Source organism: Sus scrofa, chromosome 15 (genome assembly GCF_000003025.6).
Source record: "Sus scrofa isolate TJ Tabasco breed Duroc chromosome 15, Sscrofa11.1, whole genome shotgun sequence".
NCBI lineage: Eukaryota > Metazoa > Chordata > Mammalia > Artiodactyla > Suidae > Sus > Sus scrofa.
In genome coordinates this window covers 139,591,656-139,613,707 of record NC_010457.5, presented here as the reverse complement: position 1 = coordinate 139,613,707, position 22,052 = coordinate 139,591,656, and the positions used below count along the sequence as shown (strand labels likewise).

The following is a 22,052-nucleotide window of genomic DNA, read 5'->3' as shown; positions in this document are numbered from 1 at the left end:
CTCTGGGGGGGTGGATGGGGGAAGCGGGTGCGGGGCCAGGCTGCGCCTCACGCCGGCATCCTGGCGCCTCCTGCCCACCCTGACCCCCACTTCTCTCCCGACCCCGCCCAGGTCCAAGCTCTCCAGGAGGAGGTCGGCCCAGATGCGGGTCTGAGCCAGCGCCCTCCCGGGACAGCCAGCAGGCCCGACCCCGCTCCCCCGTCCTCGTCACCATCTGTCGTGTCACCCGCCACCCAGCCCTGCCCCCGCCGGACAGCCCAGGCGCCCCCTCCTCCTGGGGACGGCGCGCTGGGCCCTGCGAGCCCACCTCTGGCCAGGGACCTACCACACGACCCGTCGTGCTCCCAGCAGAGGCCGTGTTTGTTGCCCTTTCTTCCAGAACATGCCCTGGGTGGGGAGAGCTGGGCGCCGCCCGGAAGGCTAGAGGGCGCCAGGCACAGGGGCACCGCTGATATTTTTTTAAGTATAGACAGACTTCTAATTAACATACGTTAGTTAGTGACATTGAAACAGCCCCTCAGAAGTTAACCCTAAGACTGTGTTCTATTTATAAGTATTTATTTCTAACCCTCACGTAGACCTGCAGGGCGCAGGGGCCCCGCCCCTATTTGTTCCCACACCCAAGGCACAGGCCGGGTCGGGGCAGCCGCCTCGGGGACCGTGGTGAGGAGGCATCTGGACAGGCTGGGCACCTCCTGGTTGGCAGCCCGGGAAGTGCACCTGCCCGGGCCGGAGCTGAGGCTTCTCCCCAGCTGCACGTCGGGCAGGCCCCGGCCCAGGGTGGTGTGTGTGTGCGCATGTCGGGGCTGACGCCCGACGTCCCAGGAGCCCAGAAGGCGGTGCGCGTTACTTGTAGCAGGAGGTGGGGCCCACATGTCACCTGGACAGCGGCCTCCTGAGATGCACGTGTCCAAGATGACACTGGCAGCGTCCCCGGGGAGCGCATGGGAGGGGAGATGCCGGGCTGTGGGGCTGGCCTGGTGGGAACAGGAGGGAGAGGGGCAGGACCCACCTGGCTGGCCGGAGGCAGGAGGCTGGCTCTGGAGGCAGTCGCGGGTGACGGTCCAGGTAGTGAGAGGTACATGGTGCGGCCCCTCCAGCCGCAGCGAGACGGGGCTGAGCTCTAGGCCACCGCCGGAAGAAATCTGTGACCTCTCCTGTCGGCCCCAAGAGAGGAGTTTCTGTGGGGCCCGTCGAGACATGTGACCCTTGGGGTCAGGTGAGCACGGCCAGCGCTGGGGTCATGTCAGCAGGGGGCTTCCTCATGTGTCTGAGAGTGCCACGTGCGTCCCATCCTGACCTCTTGTGACATATCCATTTCGTCCCCTGTGCGACCCGTGTCTGGGGCAGGAGTCAGCCCCGGGCTGAGAGTCTGTTGTGTGCGGTGCCCAGGCCATAAACCCTTCAGAAAAACCACAGGCCTGGGGTCTTCAGGGCCCTGTACCTACCCCCATGGCACAGCTGGCCTCCTGCAGCTCAAGGAAAATAGTGCCCCAGCCCAAGACCCGTCCCCGCCATGGCCCCTAAGGGCAGCAAGGGTTCCTGTTCTGGGTTGAAATCAAACACTGTGCAGAGAGCTGGAGGCCTGTGCTCCCTCTGGGTGTCCCCTGGGGTGCAGGCCGAGACGCAGAGAGTAGGGGTGACAGCACCCTGGGAACCAGCACGCCCTCTGGCTTTTACGATGGCCTGGAGGGCAGGGAGGGAAAGCAGGTGGGGGAGTTTCTCTGAGACCAGCAGGTCCGAAACGCAGGGAGGTCAGAGCTGCCAGGCCTAGGCCACGGCCCACTCAGGTCAGCCAGCCTGAGGCTGTGGGCCCTCTCCCCCAGGGCACAGGTGTCTGGGGCCAGCCAGCCTGCAGAGCACCTGCTGAGGGGGGCGGGGCTGAGGGAAGGGGGCCTCGGGAGGCTTTCTGGAAGCCGCCCCAAATTCAGGAGCCTCCGTGACCATGGAGGCCTCCAGGGCTGCTTCTCGGCCTCATGCTGCCTGGGCAGCGAGCGGGAGCCAGGTGTGGGCCACCTGATGTCCCCTACCCGTCATCACTTCCTCCCTCAGGCCTGCTTCAGCGCCAGCTCCTGGCTCTGAGTCCAGAAACACGGAGTTGCTGGGAAGAGACTCCCGTCGAGGGGTCGGGAAGGCTGCTTCTGCCCGGTGCCGTCTCAGCCAGGGGGAGGTGGTGTGGGACTCGGCTTCCGCATCTCGGATGTGGGAGGCTGCTCTGGAGTCCCCGAGGGGCCTCGGGTCGTAGGGAGCCGTCAGGAGAGCCAGGGGCTGTGTCCCGCAAGTAGGGAGGGAAAGGAGGATCCAGAGGCATGTCTTGGACCATTTTTGTTTCAGCGCTTGATGCCGCACAGGCCGCAGCCTCGTTTTGTTTGAGGGAGGGTCGTGCTCCCGGGGAGGGCGCTCTGTCCTCCGGGGAGAGGTGAGCCCGCCCGCAGGGGCCCCAGGGAGGGAGACGCTGGCTCCCCGCTGTCGGGCCCCACCCTGGTGTCACCCCGCTGGTGTCCAGGGTGGGTGTGGAGATGCCTGTAAGTCTCAAGGCCTCCTCGCTCTGAGTCCATAATGTAAGGCGCCAGCGTTCCGGTCACTGAACACACACGCGCACACACGCCCAGGACGGCTGCGGGGAGGTCTCCCGCCAGTCCCGCCCCACCCTCACCCCCCCGCCGCCAGCACCTCTGGGGCTGACCTGACCGGGAGCTTGAGGAGGGTCCCTTATGGTGGCTGATGTCACAGACACGCGTGGGCTGCTGCCCTGGTCCTCGGCGGCTCTCTCCAGCCCAGGGACCCCAGAGGCCCCTCCTTTATCCCTGGGGCTGGCCAAGCACTCCCCGGGAGAGACAGGAGGCTGGGGCCTCTTCCCAGGCCCGTGCTCCCTGCAGCCAGCCGTCCCCTGAGTTTCCCCGTGGCTTGTACATATGTGGTTGTGTGGCACACCCAGCCCCTGCACCGTAACTGCCATCCCGCTGTGACTAGTTCCCTGATGTCCTAAACCCAAGCGTTAGGCTCTAGGCTCCTGTACCGCGTGTGTGCACTTGAGGCTCTGTCCGGTTAAGAAATAAACATGGCTCTTTATGCAACACCAGACCCTTGGGTCTCCGCTGTGGTTTTGTTTTTGCATCGGGTCTTTTTGCTGGGCCTTAAGGAGCCGCAGGGCCAGGGGTCCAGCCCAGCCTGGAGACAGCACACACCTCCCCAGGGGTGAGGCAGGGAGGGGAGGGCCTCGAGGGGTCAGAGGTGCAAGAGGGTGTTTATTGTGGGAGCACCTGCCTGTGTCCTCCAGGTACCCGCAGGTATGCCAGCCGCGTGTCCAGACAACCTCAAGTCCTTTTGTGTGGTCGGCATTACCTCGTATCATATGCAGACAAAGATATTATAAGAAAATAAAACTCTAGGCCAATATCCTTCATCAACATAGAAACAAAAATCTTCAGTAGCATTTTACCAAACTGAATGCAGCAGCACTTAAAAAAAAGGTTGATACCTCACGACCAAGTTGGGTTTCTCCTGAGAATACAAGTTTGGTTCACAAACCAATCAGTGTAATTCGTTATATTAAATTAATGAAAGAAAAATCATTATTATCATCTCTTCACACAGGAAAAGTATTTGACAGAGAGTTCCGTCGTGTCTCAGTGGAAATCAATCCAGCTAGTATCCCTGGCCTTGCTCAGTGGGTTAAGGATCCGGCGTGGCTGTGAGCTGGGGTGCAGGTCGCAGATGCGGCTCGGATCTGGTGTGGCTGTGGCTGTGGTATAGGCCGGCAGCTGCAGCTCCAATACAACCCCTAGCCTGGGAACCTCCGTATGCTGAGGGTGTGGCCCTAGAAAAGACCAAAAAAAAAAAAGAAAGACAACCCCACCCCAATCCATTGCTCATTAAAACTTTAAATAGATGACTTCCTTAACCTGATAAAGGATACCTGTAATAAATCTATAGTGGACATCTTACGTGTACCAAAACGGGAATGCTTCACGCTTAAGATTGGAAACAAGACAAAAGCTGTCCTCTGTCACCTCCGCCCCCCATTCAGCGTGGCCGTGGAGAGCCCGACCAGGGCAACGGGGCAGAATCAAGACAGAAAAGGCGCACAGATCAGAACGGAAGAAGGGCACAAGCTGTCGTCAGGGAAACGTCCCGCGGTCGAGGGAAGCAGTAGGGTGACTAGGAAATGCGGCAGGTCCTGCTGTGGTTCAACGGGATTGGCGGCGGCGCCGGAGCTCTGGGCTGCAGGTTCCATCCCCGGCCAGGCACCGTGGGTTAGGGAGGCAGCATGGCTGCACCTGCAGTGTAGGTTGCAGCCGCGGCTGGGATTATTCAACCCCTGGCTTGGGGACTTCCATATGCCGAGGGTGCGGCTGAAAAAAGGAAAACATGAAAATCTTCACAACACCAACTTCAAAGACACCACGTGTCTCATCCCTCGCTCCTGGGGGCAAAAATTGCAACCACTTTGGGGGCAGCTGTGACTGCACCTTAGACGAACAAGCACTCATCCACCCTGAGGTCTAGAAAAACTCTGTAGGTATTTAACCCCCCACCCCAAATTGAAACATTTCTCTGCAAGGACCTATATGTACGCGCTGATTACTTGCATTCGTAGAGAAAAAGAACAAGAACCTAAATGTGTGTTTATCATCAGGAAAGTGGACAAACTAGTTGGGGTTCATCCGGAGCAACCAAGGAACAGGACCCTCCGCCTCCCCGGCGGCCCCGGACTCCGTTCCTTGCGACTCTTTCTGTGGTGATGGGGAGCAGGAACGAGACCCCTCTGATTGGGGCGGGATCGACGGGCAAGGGACCTGAGACTTTCTGGAGAGACGTCCTTTCCAGGAAAGGAGGGCGACCGGGGTGTTCGCATCTGTCCCACGGCGGAGGTTCGCGCCTCACACATTCAGGGGTGAGCTGAACACGCAGGGTGGCCTGTCTAGAAATAACTCGCTCATGCCGGTTGTTCAGGGTGGGTAACCACGGGGCTCCTGCGGGGGCTCTTGAGTGTTCTGACCTGAGCGGCCGGGTGGACAGCTGGAGAGCGGGGCCCCGCTGGGAGTGGGGTTACAAACGGGCCAAGGGCCACCCGCTCCCGGAGCGGAGAGAGCCCCCCAACGGCACACGCCCTTCTCTGCCTGAGCCCCGAGGGAGACCCCGTGTTGTCGAAAACTGTTGAGTTTTATTTAAACCAAACCGAAGGCTGCGGTCCTGAGCGCAGCTTCCCAGGTCTCTGTGTCCCAGAGAAGCGGGGTTTTCAGCACAGGTTCCTGTCTTGTCGGAACAAAACATCAAATGAGTCAGGGATGCGTTCCTTCGAGGTTTCAAACGAACGAGCAGCCCGTGCACGTCCAGCACGTCCAGCACGTCCAGCGTGGCCTCTGCACCCGGGAAGGGAGTCTCGTCACCCAGGGAGCACCAGCACCAGCATCCCGAGAGGATGAGGAAATCGGCCTTTAACGGGGGCCCGCGTCCCCTCTGGTCGATGCGCCCTTTCCTTTAATGACGAGGCAGGTGGACCGCAGCCAGGCTGTCCCAGGCGGCATAAGAGCAGGTTAACTCATGCCTAAGCCAGAGCGACTTCTTCCTACCTCAGCAGGCAAACATGTCTTTCATCCCTGGCTTCTGTGCACCCAGCTGCCAGGTCCCTGTGATTTCCAGAACATTCCCTGTGACTCTGAGAGGGTGGGGCCCCGGCAGGAGTCAAGGACAGGCACCCACACCCTAGGCCGGAGTCTGGAGGCTTGTCCGCCTTTCAGGGCGAGGTCTGGGGACAGGGGATGGGTGGGGGGAGATCCATGGCTGCCCCGGGGACCTTCCTCCTGGGGTTGAGCGCACCCTGCTCCCACCTCTGGGAGAGTTCTGAACCTCAAATCATGTACCTGGACAGCTAAAAACATCAGCTCCTTGTCCCAGGAGCTGGGTCCCACCCTCCCTGGGTCTGGGTCGCCAGGTGCTGGGAGGGAATCAGAACAAGGGGACCTGACGGGGTGGGGCCGGGGCAGATGAAGGGCCCGCTGCGCAGCAAGACTGGTTTTGTGGCAAGAGCACAGGACGCCATGGCGGGTGTGAGCCCCCAGGAAATGTGCTGTGACTTGCCTGGGAGGCGGTGCCCGACTGGGGCGAGGGTGGCCGGGCCCGGCTCTCACCCTCCTGCCGGCGGTGGCGGCCACCGCAGGACCTTTGGGACGGCTCCCTGGGGAGGAGGGGGTGTCGTGGTGAGGGGTGGTCTTTGCGGTCTACTGAGGGGCACGTGAGGCACGGCAGGACAGGGACGGGCTGTGAGGGAGGCCAGCAGCTGCTGCAGGGCCTGGGGGTCTTCCAGGTGGGCACCGGGTGGGGTGGGGGGTGGGGGTCCCCTGTACCGTGTCCTGAGGGATCTGGACACGGGCCTTTGCCCCGCGCTCGGAGCCCGCCTTCCCAGCTCTGTCTGGCCTTCTGCAGGGGATGGGGGTTGGGACATGGGGCACGGGAGGTGGCATTCTTCTTCCACGGGCCGGCCTGCCCTGCTGATCCCCCCGTCCCACTGTGCCCTGCAGGGCATGGCCAGTGACAGAGCCAAGTCCCAGAGACCTCAACTAGGGTTTTCTTTTCTTCTTCTTCCTTTTTTTTTTTTTTTTTTTTTTTTTTTTCTTTTTAAGGCCACGCCTGTGGCATATGGAAGGTTCCAGGTTAGGGGTCAAATCAGAGCTGCAGTTGCAGGCCCACACCACAGCCACAGCAACATGGCTCATGGCAACTCCGAGTGAGGCCAGGGTTCGAACCCGCATCCTCACAGAGACTCTGTCGGGTTCCTGACCCGCTGAGCCAGTGGGAACTCCTCGACTGGGCTCTTCAACAGCAGGTGCCCCTCCAACCCCAGCTCATCCCCCGCCCCGAAGCATCCCGTCCGGGGTCCCTTACTTGCCCAGCCCGGCCCCCTCTCCCTGCTGCTGGACAGGCCTGCGGGAGGGGCTCAGGGTCCCCTGCCAAGCTCCCCTCCCCTGTGGCCTCTGAGCCTCGCTCAGCCTGTTCCCTTGGCCTGGAATGACCAGTCCACCAGGAGTTGCCCAGGGTATCCAAGGCAGCCGCCCCAACATCCTCAGCAAGGCCCACTCCTCCTCCCTGGGCGTCCGCTCCTCCTTCGGTCATGGGGTCACTGTGGGGCGTCCGCAACCATGACCTAAGGCCTTAGGTTCTTGCAGCCTAGCCAGTGTCCAGCACAAAGTCACCAGCAGATCCCAGACTCCCAGTCCCTCTGGACTTGACAGCCACGGCCCTGCGACAGGCCTTCAGGAAGGGGTCACCCTGGGCGCGACTGGGGTGCTGGGCGGCAGTCCCAGGGACGCCCCCTTGTCCTGGATGGTCTCTCCTCCAAGGTCCTCCCATGCTGGGAGCTGAAGGAAGGCCCTGAACTTCCCAGGCAGCGTTCAGCTGGGCTGACTCGCAGCTTCTTAGGGATGCGCTCTGTGCGCTCCCTCCAGGCAGAGAGGAAGTGCACGCCAGGCGGGCCCACTTCTGCAGGTGCAGCTTCCGCGTGTCCAGAGCATGGCTGCTGGGGCGCCCGCAGCTTCCTGGTGTGGGGACACTGGGCCCCAGCACACAGCTGCCTTCGCTGAGGGAACTGCTGGCAGGTGAGCCAGATGGCAGGCAGAGCCAGGGACCCTCACCCAGGTGGGGACAGGGCCCAGGTTCAGGGAACTGCCAGGCTGTGCCTGGGTGTGAGTCACGGAGCCCTGGTGGCTCTGATGTCTCCTGCCCTAGGAGGACGCCTGGCCGAGGGGCGGGGCTGGCGGTGCCGAAGCAGGTGTGGTGTTCCCATGGCCAGCGGCCCAGGTGGACCCTCCCAGAGCCCCCGGCTGAGGCCTGGGCAGCCAGCACCTGACACGTCAGCTCAGGTCCCCTGCTCAGCCCGGCTCACCGAGCCTCAGGGCCGATGGCCGGTCTGAACGTGTCCTTCTCCTTCTTCTGCGCCACCTTCGCCCTCTGCCAGGCGGCCAGGCGTGCGGCCAAGGCCCTGCTCTCGGGGGGTGCCTATGCCCACTTTGCCCGGGAGGTGGTGGGCGCTGCCCAGCTGGGGGCCTGCTGCCTGGAGATGGGGATGCTGGTGGAGATTGGCCCCTGGGCCAGGGGCTTTGGGCCAGACCTGCTGCTGACCCTGCTCTTCCTGCTCTTCCTGGCGCACGGGGCGACCTTGGACGGGGCCTCGGCCAATCCCACCGTGTCCTTGCAGGAGTTCCTCCTGGCCGAGGCCTCTCTGCCCAGCACCCTGCTGAAGCTGGCAGGCCAGGCGCTGGGCATGCAGGTGGCCCGCGCCCTGACGCGGCTCTACTGGGCCTGGGAGCTCAGCGACATGCATGTCCTGCAGCACCTCATGGAGGCGCACTGCAGCTCGGCCCTGCGCACGGCCGTGCCCCACGGCGCGCTGGTGGAGGGCTCCTGTGCCTTCTTCTTCCACCTGACGCTGCTCCGCTTCCAGAACAGTCATCCAGTGTACAGGGTGCCAGCTGTGGCCCTGCTGGTCACTGTCATGGCCTATACAGGTGAGGCTTGGTGGTCTGTCCCCCGGGGCCCCGGGGCCACTCCGCACACCTGCACTTGTGGATGCCCGGGAGAGGGGCTGCTGGCTGAGGCGCCACAGAGATAGGGTGGCCAACTCCTGGGTCCTTGGTGGGGATGGTGGCCCCCTGGGAGGGACACGGCGTGCTGGGCTAGGACTCCAGGCCCCTGTCAGGGCCGTCCTTCCTATCTGGGTCTGTCCACACCACCCGCTATTCCTGTTTATCCCAGAAGGTCTATACCCAAGGCAGGTGGGGCAGCCAGTGTGGTTGCTTCAGAGCCCAGGCTCTGACATCCTTGGTCTCCCCTCGTAGAGGGCCCAGGCCGGTCCTTTCTTCCTTACCGGCCGCGTCACCTACCTGCTTGGCCCACGTGTCCCCGCCCCCCCGGGCAGCCCTCTTATGCCCCTTTTCCTTGTCTGGGGTCTGTCCCCCACCAGGCCAAGTGTCCTGACCAAGCCCTCCCGGGACCCTCAGCCCCTGTGGACACGGCCCCAGGCTCTCCCCCAGGCCGAGCCCCAGCTCTGGCCCTGCTCACAGGCTGTGGTCAGCCCGGCCCGGGGCTGAGGGACGCCGCCCTCCTCCGCATGTCCCCATCGGGACAAGGGCAGGGACGAGGGCATGAACGAGCCCAGCTCCTGGCTTGGGTCCCAGAAACCCAGTACAGTAGGGCCCGTGGTGGGGATGCGGGGGTGGGTTGGGTCCCAGCGGGAACTGGGGCTGCAGGCAGGGGTGCGTCTTCCCGCAGCTGGGCCCCTCACGGCCGCCTTCTTCAACCCCGCCCTGGCCGCCTCCATCACCTTCCACTGCTCCGGGCACACCTTGCTGCAGTACGCCCAGGTGTACTGGCTGGGCCCTCTCACAGGTAAGGGCAGAGGGGTCCCTGGGGGCAGGTGGACGAGGCAGGCCCTGGGCAGCAGCTCACACCTGGGGAACAGGAATGACACGCAGGCACTCCAGGGGCACCCACCCGCAGGGTCCCGCTCAAGTGGCGGGAGGCGATTCAGGGGCTGCTGGTCCCCAGGCGTTTCCTGGCCGTGGGGTCCTGAGGGGAGGGGAGAGGCCAGGTCAGGGCCCCCGTGGGCTCCGTGACGTAGATGCCGGGGGCCGGGGGGACTCTTCCTCGGCTGCAGCTATAGCCCCACAGGAAAGGCTCCCGTCTTTGAGCACCTGGCGGAGGGGCGTGAGCGGCCCATCTTGGTTTGGCCACTGTCACAGAGGGGGCTGGAGCCAGGAAGGAAGGCGGTAGGACGGTGAGAGGCAGACCCTCTGAGAGGGCTGAGCAGACGGGCAGGGACGGCGCCCACCTGGGGGGCTCCCAGTGTCCAGTTCCCATGGGGGAGGCCACCTTGCAGCCCCCGAAGCTGGAGGGCTGCCCTCAGCTCGCCGTACCGGAGGCCCTTCCTTCCCAGTAGGTGTGTCTGAGCAGAGGTGTAGCAAAGGCCCACCGGCGGGGTGGCTGCCGGGCGAGGTCATGGCACTGTCCTCAGCCACAAGATCCCTGGGATTCTGGCCCCAGGGGGGTGGGGGGCGGTCTGAGGCCCAGGTGGGGGTCCCGCCCTCTCCTGCACCAGCTTGCAGGGCCTTGGCCCCAATGAGCTCCCCACACCCTTACCGGATGGGTCATTGGGTGTCTCTGGAAGCCTCCTCCCACGTCTGTCTACAACCCGGGGAGCAGCAGGGAGCACGGCCTCGGCTTCCGGGGCAGCGGGAAGGGGGAGAGAAACAAGAGGGGCCTCTGTCTTCCCTGGAAAGATATCGCTGTTGTAACTTTGTTTCCATTGTGTCACTGCCTTGGGTGCATGTCGTCCTAGGAAATGCACCAAGATAAGCCCGGGTCCCCTCTGCCAGGCAGCAGCTTCTCTTGCAGCTGAGCGCTCAGCGGTGTCCGCCTCCAAATCACGGGCTTGAGGGCTGTGCAGGACCGCTCAGTGTCGGCGGCCACCCTGGCCCTCCCTGTGGACAGGAGGACTGGACCTGCTCCTCGGCCGCCTCCGGCCCGTGTCCTCCGGTCCTGTCCTTGGGGATGGCAAAGGTCCCTTGGGGGCGGCAGGCCGTCAGGCTCTACGTGGCGCTACCAGCGTCAACTCCTCCCCGAGCGGAGGCCGCCTGTCCCGTGGGAGGGGTGGTCCTTGCTTTTCTTGCGCTCAGTGCTCTAAGCACATAAGTTTCACAACTGTAGCCCCCGCGTGCCCGCTGTCAACGTCCCCGCGATGTACGGACGATCGGGCAGCCCCTGGGCCCATCCTCTCTCCAGCAGCCCCAAGTTGTGTCCTCGGCTCCCTGTGCCCTGGTCCTGAGAGGGGTCCTAGCGGGGACATCAGACCTGGGCGCTTGAAGCGTCTAGGCTCTGACCCCACTTGACCGCCGTGGGGGGTGCGCGGGGATGGAACTCTCCCCCTGGGATTCCAAGGTCCCTCCTGGCCCTGGCCCAGCCGGCGCCCCACAGCAAAGCACCTGCAGGGTTCCCCGGGGGGGGGCGCCCGTCTGGGTGGGGTTCTTGCCGCCTGAAGGGGAGGGCCTCCCTCCCTGACCCCCTGGCTCCTGCGCTGCCTGGGCTGGGGTCACTCCCTCCACTCCCTGGGTCGGTCCGCCTCTTCTCACAGAACAGTCCCCCTGGACCGAGGCCACCTCGCCCCCACGCAGCCTCGTCGTGACCTGACGACGTACATCCGCCGACATCTCCTTTCAAAGAAAGTCACACTCTGAGGTTCCAGGGATGACCTGGATCTGGGGGGACACCGTTCAACCCAGCCCAGCTTCTCACTCCAGAGCTGCCTGGGCAACGAGGGCGCCTAGGAAGGCTGCGGAGAGGGGCGGGGCGACATCTGGTTGCCACGCCCACTTCCTTCCTGGGTGGGCGGGGCCTCCGCCCCGGGGGCGGGGGCGGAGTCCGGGCGGGTCCGCACACGTCTTTCCAGCGGCATCCGGCTGGCGTGCGGGGCCTGGGGCGAGCGCTTCCCGCGCAGACCCGCCGTCCCGACTCGCAGGCTGGCGCCCGGTGAGCCCCCCTCCGGGGCCTGGGCTGCCGGCCGCTGAGACTTTGGGGGCGTCTCGTGGAAGGAAAGGGGCTGTTTCCCGGCCTCCGCGTCGCGGTGGCGGCTCCCCTGATTCCGCTGGCGTCTGGCGTCCGCTTGCTTTTCTGCTCCGGACCGCGAGCTGCCGTCTCCTCCTCTCCCCCGTCCTGGTGGGCTGACACCGTTCACAAAACCGCTTTCGGGCATTTGAGAGCAGTTTCCGGGAGCAATCCTTGCCCAAACGGTGTGCGCTCCGTTTACCGACCTTGTCGGGTTCAGCGAGGCCGGAGGCCGCGCCCCCTGGCGCTGACGGGGGAGGGGCTGCCCTGGGCCGGCCGCCCCCCTGGGCCGGGCCGCCCGAGGATGAAAGCAGGTGCGTCAAGAGGGGCGTGGGTACATGTGGGCACAGGGGCCATTCTGCGGAGCCACCGTGACTAGAGGTGTCCCTGGAGGCCAGGCCTGGCCAGGGTGCCCTGACCTTTGCAAGAGCTGCTGGTGAGGCCCACACGCTGCAGTTTCATTCCTTCAAAGACTTACACCAGCCTAGGAAAGGTGCTTTCTTCTCCTGCCGTCCCCCGACCTGGACGGCCCGGGGGGGTTAGGGCCCTCCACTCCCGGGGTTCTGAGCAGAACCTGGGGAGGGAGGCAGGTCGGCCCTGACCCTCAGCGTCCTTGCTCTTTCCCAGCCCAGGGCCCCGCCCACGTCTGTCCTGTCCCACCCCCCAAAAATAGCCACCCCCACAGGTGACAGGTCACCTTGCTCAGGCAACCCGGGAATTGAGGCGGAGACTCCGGACCTCTGTGCAGGGAGTGCTGGGCCCAGCTCCCCAGAGCACAGCCCTGAAGTGCATGTGGTTCTGATGGCTTGTCCAGGCAAGGGCCCCCTGGCCTGGGTCTGTAGGCCCCCGTCCTGTGCAGGGCCTGGAGGTGAGCGTCCTGGTCGCCTTGTGCTGCAGCGAGCCCTCTGGCGTGACACTTGGTCTCCTGCAGGGATGGTCCTGGCTGTCCTGCTGTATCACGGCCACCTCCCTCGCCTTTTCCAGAAGAACCTGCTCTACCGTCAGAAGAACAAGTACCGCACCCCGAGAGGGAAGCCAGCTCCTGGGCCCGGAGTCACCCAGATGCCTGCCGAGGGCTGCAGGGGACGGGGGCCTGGCCCGCGAGGTGCGGGCAGCAGCTGCTGAGCCCCGGGCCGGGCATCGCATGAGGACCGGCCCTGGCTGGACCCTGGGGCCTCCCGGAGCTGAGCGGGGACCAGACCGGCCCCCACCTCCCCGGAAACCACTTGTCAATAAACCATCCCTGAGACCTGCGTCTCCCCAGGCCTGAGAGGCTTGTGACGGGCAGGCAGGCTGAGGCCGGGCCGCGGTGGGGGCGCCTCCTCCCTCTTCCCAGCAGGCCTCTTGCCTCTTCTTTACAGAATCAGAATCGAAGGTGAGAGAGGGGAAGGGCTGAAGGCCCCGGATGAGTCGGCCGGTCCCGAGCGCACCGGAGGCGGCTGGTTGCAGAGCTGGTGTCTGGACACGCCCCGGCGCCCACAGCCCCAGAGGCCGAGACCCCGGCAGAAGCCGAGACCCCGGCAGAAGCCGAGGGTGGGGGCAGGGGCCCGAGGCTGCAGAGGAGTGGGTCAGCTCCAGTCCCACCAGGGCAGCTGTCCTGCAGGTGCTCACAGCCAGGCGACCCCCTGGGGCCTTGACTGCAGTCCCTACCAGGCTGGGAGGGGCCTCCAGCCTCTTCTCCCCGAGACCAGAGCTGACCTGGAATCTTCCATGTTAAGGATACAAAGGCCTCTCCTCTGGGGCTCCTGGAGCCCCGACCAGAGCCCAAGGCCCCACCCTCTCCTCAGGCCGAGAAGGGCGGGCAGGGACCCCAAGGACAGGCCTGGGGATGCCGTGGAGGCAGTGTCTTCCTGCACCAGCTGGCGGGGAAATTCTTCTCCCCCCACCTCCTGTGGCTGCCCCATCACCCCTTGCACAGGCTCCCCTGCCCGGCCTGGGTGGGCCCCAGCCTCCTCTCTCAGTGGCTGCCTGGGTGGCTGAGAGCTAGTCCTGAAGGCCCCCCTGGGAGAGGGCCTGGCAGCCTCCTGTGTCTTCCGGGGGCCTGACGGGCTGTGCGGGGGCTTCCAGAGACAGGACCGTGAGCGTGAGGTGGTGATGGGCTGGGGGCAACCAGCTCCTCTCACGGGGGGCTCTGGGTGGGATGTGGCAGGGCCGACGCTGGGGGCCAGTCACTGCAGCAGTGGTCAGAGGTTGGAACCCTGGGCGGAAAAAGGGGCTCCTCACTGGGCAGAACCAGGCCCCAAGCGGAGTGGCGGGTGCCTCTGTCCCCACAGAGTCCCTGCAGCTCCTAACAGATGCTTCCAGGGCGGAAACTGCTGGTGCTGGGGCAGTAAATGGTATCAGTGAATTAGTTTGAGAAAAGCAAACACGTGGACATTGCAATAGAGTATGTCAGCGAGTGATTGGAATTATTCCAGCAGTTTAGAATCTCTATTTTGAAAAACTTCAGTGTTGCGAAGCAGAACCCACAGGCTTGGAAAAAACCAGAATGAAAGTTAAGGAACACTCTCTTCCACAGAAAAGAGCACAATTTTCATGTGAAACTTTGACAAACTAATTACTAATGTGGATGACAATTTAAAAATTACTTTTTGGGAGTTCCCGTCGTGGCCCAGCAGAAACGAATCCGACTAGGAACCATGAGGTTGTGGGTTCAATCCCTGGCCTCACTCAGTGGGTTAAGGATCCGGCGTTGGCGTGAGCTGTAGTGTAGGTCGCAGACACGGCTTGGATCTGGTGTTGCTGTGGCTGTGGTGGAGGCCGGCGGCTACAGCTCCAATGAGACCCCTAGCCTGGGAACCTCCCATATGCTTCGGATGTGGCCCTAAAAAGACAAAATACAAAAAAAAAAAAAAAAAAAAAATTTACTTTTTTTTATGTGGTTGAAGATACAGTGATAAAATGCACACAGAGGTGTTTGAATTACATGCAAATCGTGAATGAGTTTCTTATAGGAGCTTCACGATTTATAGGAAATACTAAGATGTTGGTGTATATTGGGAGTTTCCTGGTCACTCAGCAGGTTAAGGATCTGGTGTTGCCACTGCTGTGACACAGATTGGATCCTTTGCCTGAGAACTTCTGCATGCCATGCGCACAGCCAGAATACAAAAAAAAAAAAAAAAAAAAAAAAAGACACCTGTAGATTTGCATTTAAATTCAAAACTTCGCAAAGCTGATTTGTATGAAGAGTTGACTCTTTTCAGAAAAATTGCTCTCAAAAACATCATCAGCTTTCACTGTCCTAACATTTACTTTCAAAATAATTAGAAAGTGTCCCAAAGCCATCACAGCCTGTGATTAATGCTCTGAACAGCCCCAGCCATGATTTCATCCACAGAAAGCTCCTTCTCCAAGTTAAAAATGGTCAAAAAGGATTGGCAAGTCCATATTTGCCCAGAGGGACTGATTCTGCTTTCAATGAGATGAGCTGAAAATGGAGTTGCTGAATATATACATTTTGATTACTTGACAAATTGGCAGAAAAGGGAGACAGGAAAGTCATTTGATAACAATCTTTCAGTAATAAAGTATTATTTATTATGTTGTATGAAAGGCACACCATGCTTTTCACACTAAGTTTACATTGTGTTAACCTAAACAATAAAACAGCAGCTATGCTATCAGTAAAATGGATTTATCTGGGAGCAGCAAATAATTGCAATTCAGAACCTTGCCACCCCATGCAAGTCCAGTAAAACGGAGAGGGAACCCTTTTACGGAGGAGAGGGGAGTGTGGGAGGGGCCGTTCTAAATAAAAAGTCGACTGGATGAAACTGGAGGTCCAAAGTGATTCTTAGAGAAACAGAACCATTCTAATCAAAGGGACTCCACACAGTGCTCAGAGCAAAACTTGGAAAATTTTGGCTGAGTTTTACGCATTTAAAAAAAAAAAAAGCCTCTGAGTTTTATGCACTTCAGAAAAAAAAAAAAAAATAGCCATCTCTCCCCGTCTTTACAGACTGGCCTTGTACTGGGCAAGGCCTGGCCAGGTATTCAAGGGGCCTCTGAAACCTGGGAGGCAGTGCAACGTTTCAGGGCTTGTGCACACAATTGCCGAATGAGAGCGCCCTGGTGGGTTGTTTTTTCTTTCATCATTTCGGGCTCCACCTGGTGTCTGTTTGTGGTACTGCGGGTCCTCTGGAGCCTCAGCAGCAAGCCTCCTGCCCCCGCGCGGCCAGATAGGACAGCTCCCAGTCCCCTCGGGACAGGGCACAATGCCCACCCCGGGAGCTGGGGACACATCCAGGGTGAGGGCTGCTCTCTGCAAACACTGGCTTGGACTAGAAAATGTTGGAGTCGGGAGTTCCCGTCGTGGGTCAGTGGTTAACGAACCCGACTAGTATCCACGAGGACACGGGTTCGATCCCTGGCCTTGCCTCGTGGGTTGGGGATCCTGTGTTGCCGTGAGCTGGGGTGTAGGTCACAGATATGGCCCAGACCTGGCGTTGCTGTGGCTGTGGTGTAGGCTGGCGGCTGCAACTCCGATTCAACCCCTATCCTGGGAACATCTGAATGCTGTGGGTGCGGCCCCCCAAAAATAAAAAGAAAATTAAAAGAAACAAAGCGTCTGAGTCACAGAAAAGGCGAAACGAACAACCCGGGGTGTGTGGATTTGGCCTTACACACGCGTGTGTACACATGGTTCGGAGCAGAGACCCCAGCAGGGCACTACGGCAGCTGGCCTGCCCGGGGGCGGGGGGTGGGGCAGGGGCGTTTCCTCGGGGTCTGTGCCCCAGGCCCCTGGCCCTGAGCAGGCACCTGCCCTAAGCGGCCTGGACACCTGCCTCCTGACAGAGGGTCCCAGGGGCAGCTAGGGAGGCCTTGGGGGGCCCAGCTTCTCCCGGGGGAGCTCCCAGGCGTGGGCCTCAGGACGGGGTCTGCTCAGGGCCTGCTGTGGCAGACGCGGGAGGGGAGGCAGGAGGTCCTGCTGCAGGTGGTGGGGGTTCACCCCCACTGGGCCGCCCTCTGCTGAGGCCTCCAGGCGCAGCCCTGGCGCGTTCTCAGCCCCAGCTCCCTGCCCCTGGGACACTCTAACCTGCCCGCTTTGAAGACTGGGTGGTGCTGGGAAGGGGCCCTGGGCACACTCCGGGGGCCCTAGCAGGCCTGCAGTGGGGCCGGGGCTGCCCTGCTCTCACCTGCGGCTTCCCCGCCTCTACACATCAGGCTCCACGTCCAAGCTCAAGAAAGGGCCCTCGACGGGAGTTCCTGTGGTGGCTCAGTGGAAACGAATCCGTCTAGCATCCTCGAGGACACAGGTTCAATCCCTGGCCTCGCTCCATGGGTTAAGGATCCAGGTTGCCATGAGCTGTGGTGTAGGTCGCAGAGATGGCTTGGATCCTGCGTTGCTGTGACTGTGGGGTAGGCCGGCAGCTGCAGCTCCGATTCGGCCCCTAGCCTGGGAACCTCCCTATGCTGCGGGAGCGGCCCTAAAAAGATAAGGGGCGGCTGAGGACAGAGAACCTGGGACCAGCTTGCAGGTTTTCTGTTGGTCTACAAATTGGAAACTGCTCTGAAAGCAAATTGCATGGAAAAAAAGACAAACAGCAGAAGAAACAGTCGTAAACAAAAAATACCGCGGCAGAAGGACGGCCTACCCACGCCGTCAATAGCACAGGGGACTCGAACGGACCAAAGAGGCCAGTGGGCAGCCTGGCAGAACAGACACGGAGACACGTCCAAATCCGTGTCGCCTGTAAGAGGCTCAGGTCAGCGACCCTCGTACCGGGAGGCTGAGCGGGAAAGGATGGAGAAAGATACGCCAGACAAACAGTTACTGAGGTCAAGTCGGAGCAAAGGAAACGAGCAGTGACAGAGACAACTCATGCTGGCGAAGGGTTCACACACCAGCCAGTCAGGCGAGTGCACGCGCCAGGCGTGGAGCCGTTCTAGAAGCCTCCATGTCTGTGGATGCAGCTGCCCTGACTTGTGCGTGGGCCGCGCTCCTCCTCCATCCGCCCTCCCTGGGCCCCGGGAAGACGGGGGATGCTCTCTGGCAGGAGCTGCCCGGGCCCCTGGTGTTGAGCGGGAGCACACGGCAGCCCTTCGTGCCAAACCACCCCACAGCTGAGACAAGCGTGGATCCAGTGGCGCGTCCCAATTCCCCGTCAGACTGAGGACCAAAGCGTCCCCCGTTTCTCTGAAGATGAAAGGGTTTCTTGTCTGAAGAGGTGCAGACCCTCGGGGCTGGTTCCCTCGGGGTCTCCGAGCCTTTGCGTCCACCACCTGCCCGCGACGCCCAGGCGGAGTCGGGGTGTGCTCCTGGCCGCACCTGGGCTGCCCCAGGCGCCTGCGGCCTCCGTCTCTCTGGCCAAGGGACACAGCAGCCCCTGCCGGCCTCCTGCGCCTCAGCAGGTGTAGAAGGCCCGTGTCCAGAGCCATCCCAGCCCTGCAGGGCTGCCGGGCCCCGTGGCCACTCGTTTCATGGGCCTGGGGGCTGCCTTCGGCAAGAGCCCCGGAAGAGCCATTTTGCCAACTCCAGTCGCCTTCTGGCCCTGGCAGGGAGTCGTGTGGCTGGCGACGTGTCCTACTTTGACGCACCCCTAAAGCGCCATACGGACTTGCGTGGGGCCCTCTCCTTAACAGATCGGTTCTCCGTTGACCACCTGCCTGATCTCACGGCCGGGCCATCGGCCACCCCCCATGAGTCAGTAAGAACCCAAAGAGAGAGGCCGACAGCGTCCGTCCAGTCCATCGAGCAGACTCGCTTTCACCACCTTGGCTCAGTGGTGACCGTCCCGGGCCCGCCGTCCACAAGGCAGGCAGCCTTCTGTTGGCCCAGGGGAGCCGCTCACGGGGCACCTGCACCACGTAGCAGTGGGTCTGGCCGCTACGAAGCCAGCGCAAGGGGAAATGAAGCTCCCGCTCAGGGACACGGCGGCCTCTTGGCACCCCCCCTCCCCCGCAGCGTGCACCCGCGTGAACAGCTAAAAACCCTTCTCTCTTCTGCCGGAACTGCTCCGGTCCCTGACCGCCCCGGCCGTGTCTCTGGCATCACGTAGGCTGTCAGGAGCAGTTCAGGCTTTAGGATTGCGGTGTGCCCCTGGGTCCTAGGAGTGGTCGCCATCAAAGCGCGATAGCTGGAAACGTCCTGGTCCTGTATCCCAGTGGTCGCCGCTGGGGGGCGCACCGCCTCTTGCCGTGAGACCCAGCCGGCGCCCTGCACCCCCTGCACCGGGCAGTAGCGCCACGTGCCTTCAGGTTCAGTGCGTCCTCCCGCACTCCCGCTTCTAGCAGGACGCTCACGAAGGCGGTAACCCTTGGTCCACCAGGCGTCCTCTACTCTAATAAGCTCCGTGGGCCGGACCATCTCCCTGGTCCCATTTAGAAAGCCCGAGAGTGTCGGCTGGAGGGTGGCTTTTACAGGATTAGGTGCGTAAGTGTCGCCCAGTCGGACACCGTGTGGATGCCCGGGCCGCGTTCAGCTACAGCAGGTGCACAGCTCGCGTGAGGTCGATTCAAGCATCCCAATATCAACTACTCACCTTCGTCTCGTCAACTCTTGCCTTCCTTTCTCCCCCATCTAACTTCAGCTTCTATCGGGGCCTCACCCATTTTTTGGAACCGCAGTGCACGGGGCTCCCGGTCAAGGGGTCCCGCAAATGAGTCCCCTCCGAGTGGCCCCCGCCCTTCCAAGAGCTTCTGAAGATCCAGAACCAAGAGAGATGCTTTTCTCTTCTAAGATTACTTTCATTCTCTCTTAGAAGCTAAGTGTTTCCACGCCATCCCATTTGTGGGACTTGCATAGTCTCGGGTTTTTGCAAACGAATGAAATGAAATAATCCAGAGCCTCAGCAAGAAATTTGTTTTGTCTCCTGAAATAATTTTGAGGCTTTTCTCTTTTATTTTTATTGCAATTATCTAAGTGCTCAGATAACATCTCAAATGGGGCCTTGATAGAACCATAATTCTGAGGAGAGTGTTTTCTAAATTACATTCTGTGGCTGTGAATCTGATCAGTGCCCGGCTGCGGTAAAAGCAACAAACCAGACTCGCTTGCTGACGGCGCCTTCCTGGGGAGCTTTGGCTAATGTCACAAGCAGAAGGACCAAGGCCTGTGGTACCCGGACCCACAGGGACCTTCCAGCAGACCCCATGAGACTGGAGGAGCACGAACGCCAGTTCTCAGAGCCGCTCGGCAGGAGAGTGAGCGGGTGAGGCGGGCCCCTCCCTGTGCTCTGCTCAGGTGCTCAGGCGGCTGTTGGAGGAGGCCTGGGAATACTTCTAAGAAGGGGTGACTTCACTTCCAGCCAGGGAGTCACCCCCAGGCTCGGGCCTGGAGATGCCAGAGGGGCTCAGGCTCCGAGGGGCACTGGCAGGGAGGGGGCAGCCTCTCAGCCTCAAGACCCCCCCGGGATCTCCGTGGGAGCTAAAGCGAGACTCCGAGGGCATGAGTGGGAGCTTTCAAGACGGACCTGCCTGGGCCTCACCTGTACTAATGCCCGTGGCCCCACAAACTGTAGTGGAAACCCTGGATTCAAGGACCCCGGGATACAAGCGAGAGCCCTGGGGCCAGTAAGGAAGCCACCTGAACCTGCACTCAGGCAGCCGGGCCCAGGACCCCACACCGGACTGCGGGCCGTGGGCTTCCCCGTGGACAGGGCAGTGCCCGCAGGCCCTAGTACCCTGGGCAATGGCAGGCAGGGGTCCAGAGGCGGGGCTGGCAGAGGCCAGGGGTGTAAAGGTCGGAGCGGGTGGGAGAGGAGAGGTGCCGGCAGGGAGGCAGGGGCGCATCAGTGGAAAATGCACCTCACGACAAAAGCTGTCCCCGTCCGGGAGCCCTCAAAGTCCCTAACGGACAGCAGCACCTGTGACACTGTGGCCAGGCGAGCTCTAGGTGACCATCTAAGTCAACCCTCTCACTGCTTGCTATGGTCACAACGTCTGCCTGTCCCCAAATTCACATGTCGGCATCCTTGCCCCATGAGAAGGTGTCAGGAGGTGGGGCCTGGGAGGGGATTAGACCCTGAGGGCGAGGCCTCCTGAACGGGGTTGGGGGGGGGGTCAGTGCCCTTATGAAAGAGGAGGGGGAGCTCCCTCGTCTCTGCCACTGCGTGAAGACCCAGGAGAAGACAGTGAGCCAGGAAGAGGCCCCACCAGAACCCTGCCACTCCGGCACCCTGATCACGCCGGGACCCTGATGTTGGGCTTCCAGCCGCGGAACCTGCCATGGATAAGCCACCCGGCCCCTGGGTTCTGTTACAGACCCTCACCGGACTGGGACAGGCAGGACGGAGGGAGGCGGGCCAGCAGGACAGGCGTGCCACAGACCCGTGACCTGCGCTGGCAGCTGGAAGGCAGCTGGTCACGCCCACGGCCTCCCTGCCCGCCCCGCCCGTCTGCACGCAGGCCTCTGCTAACCGTGCTATTTTCATCTTGTTGATTTGGGCCGCAGTGAGTATTCACATTCCCTTAGTAAATTAACTAAAACCTTCAATCCCAGCTGGTCGCAGCTGTGCAAGGAGAGGCAGGTGTGCGGGCAGTGGCGTCCCCGCTGGGGGCGAAGGCGAAGCCCCAGCCTTCCGCCTCCTCCCCGCCGGCCCCTCGCTCTTCTGGGGCCTGAATCGCGTTTGGGAAGCGAGAGGGGTGGACCAGCGGACCCCAGCCCCAAAGAAGAGAAGCTTCGAGGAGGCGGCATCTGGGGACCCTCCCCGCCCCTCCCCTCTCCCAGGAAAGGAGGAGCCAGCAGCGAGAAGGGGTGGGGCCTTGGTTGTGGGCGGGGCCTGGGGCAGAGGGGCGGGGCCTGGAGCCTAGGGGACGGGGCTGCTGTCTGGCCCCGCCCCTGAATACCGATGCTCCGCCCCTGCTGGCCAGGGCTGCCCTATCCCGCCCTTCCGTTCCCTTGGGGCGCTCACACACCCGAACCAGGCCACCCTAACTCCCGGAGGCCCCCTTTCTTACCCCTTGAACAGCGCCCTTAGAGCGTCCCACTGAATCCCTTGGCTGCCCCGCATCGAGGTGGGAGCCCTCATCCTGGTCACCGCCCGCCGTTGCGACTCAGGACTCCCCCCCTCGCCATCCTGGCCCTGGACGCTTCTCCCTTGGACCCCCCAGAGCATCCTTGCGTCCTGGCCCCGCCATCCAGCGTCCAGCCGCAGCACAAGGAGGTGCCACCTTGCCGGAACCGCCTGACTCCTCTGACGCACACCCTCCCCCCCACCTTCCGGACACCCAAGCCCTGCGTCCCCCTGTCACGGCCTGGCCCACTTCCCAGCCTCTCCTCTCCCCACCCTCCCCATGAGAGACCCTAGGAGCACCCCCAGTCCTGGAAAGTGGCAGGTCTAAAGGCTCTAGCAAGTTCTCTGCCATGGGTCAGCAGGGGGGCCAAGGCCTCACCTCCTCCTGCCGCCCAGCTTCCACTCTGGCCAGCGGCAGCCTCAGGAGGCGGGGGCAGGGGCTGTGGGCACTGCGGCTGCTCCTGAAGGTTGGGTTCTTGTCTCGTCGAAGAAAGAATT

At 62.0% G+C, this 22,052-nt stretch overlaps 2 protein-coding genes across 3 annotated transcripts in view; both read left to right on the top strand.

The window, feature by feature from the left end:
* KIF1A (kinesin family member 1A) overlaps positions 1-3,084 on the top strand; it is an 84,218-nt gene extending 81,134 nt beyond the window's left edge. Inside the window, 1 exon segment of the mRNA XM_021074861.1 lies at positions 112-3,084. Coding sequence (XP_020930520.1) covers positions 112-154 — 43 coding nt within the window. The 3' untranslated portion in view covers positions 155-3,084.
* LOC110257044 (aquaporin-12-like) lies at positions 6,996-12,933 on the top strand. 2 transcript variants are annotated; one of them, XM_021075513.1, is made up of 3 exons: positions 6,996-8,507; positions 9,271-9,387; positions 12,530-12,933. In XM_021075513.1, exons 1-3 carry the CDS (start codon positions 7,901-7,903, stop codon positions 12,721-12,723), a joined length of 918 nt encoding a protein of 305 aa, XP_020931172.1. In that variant the 5' UTR covers positions 6,996-7,900; the 3' UTR covers positions 12,724-12,933. The 2 variants fall into 2 exon arrangements, 1 of the variants encoding a protein (XP_020931172.1); XR_002339206.1 differs by lacking the exons at positions 6,996-8,507; positions 9,271-9,387 and adding an exon at positions 11,392-11,912.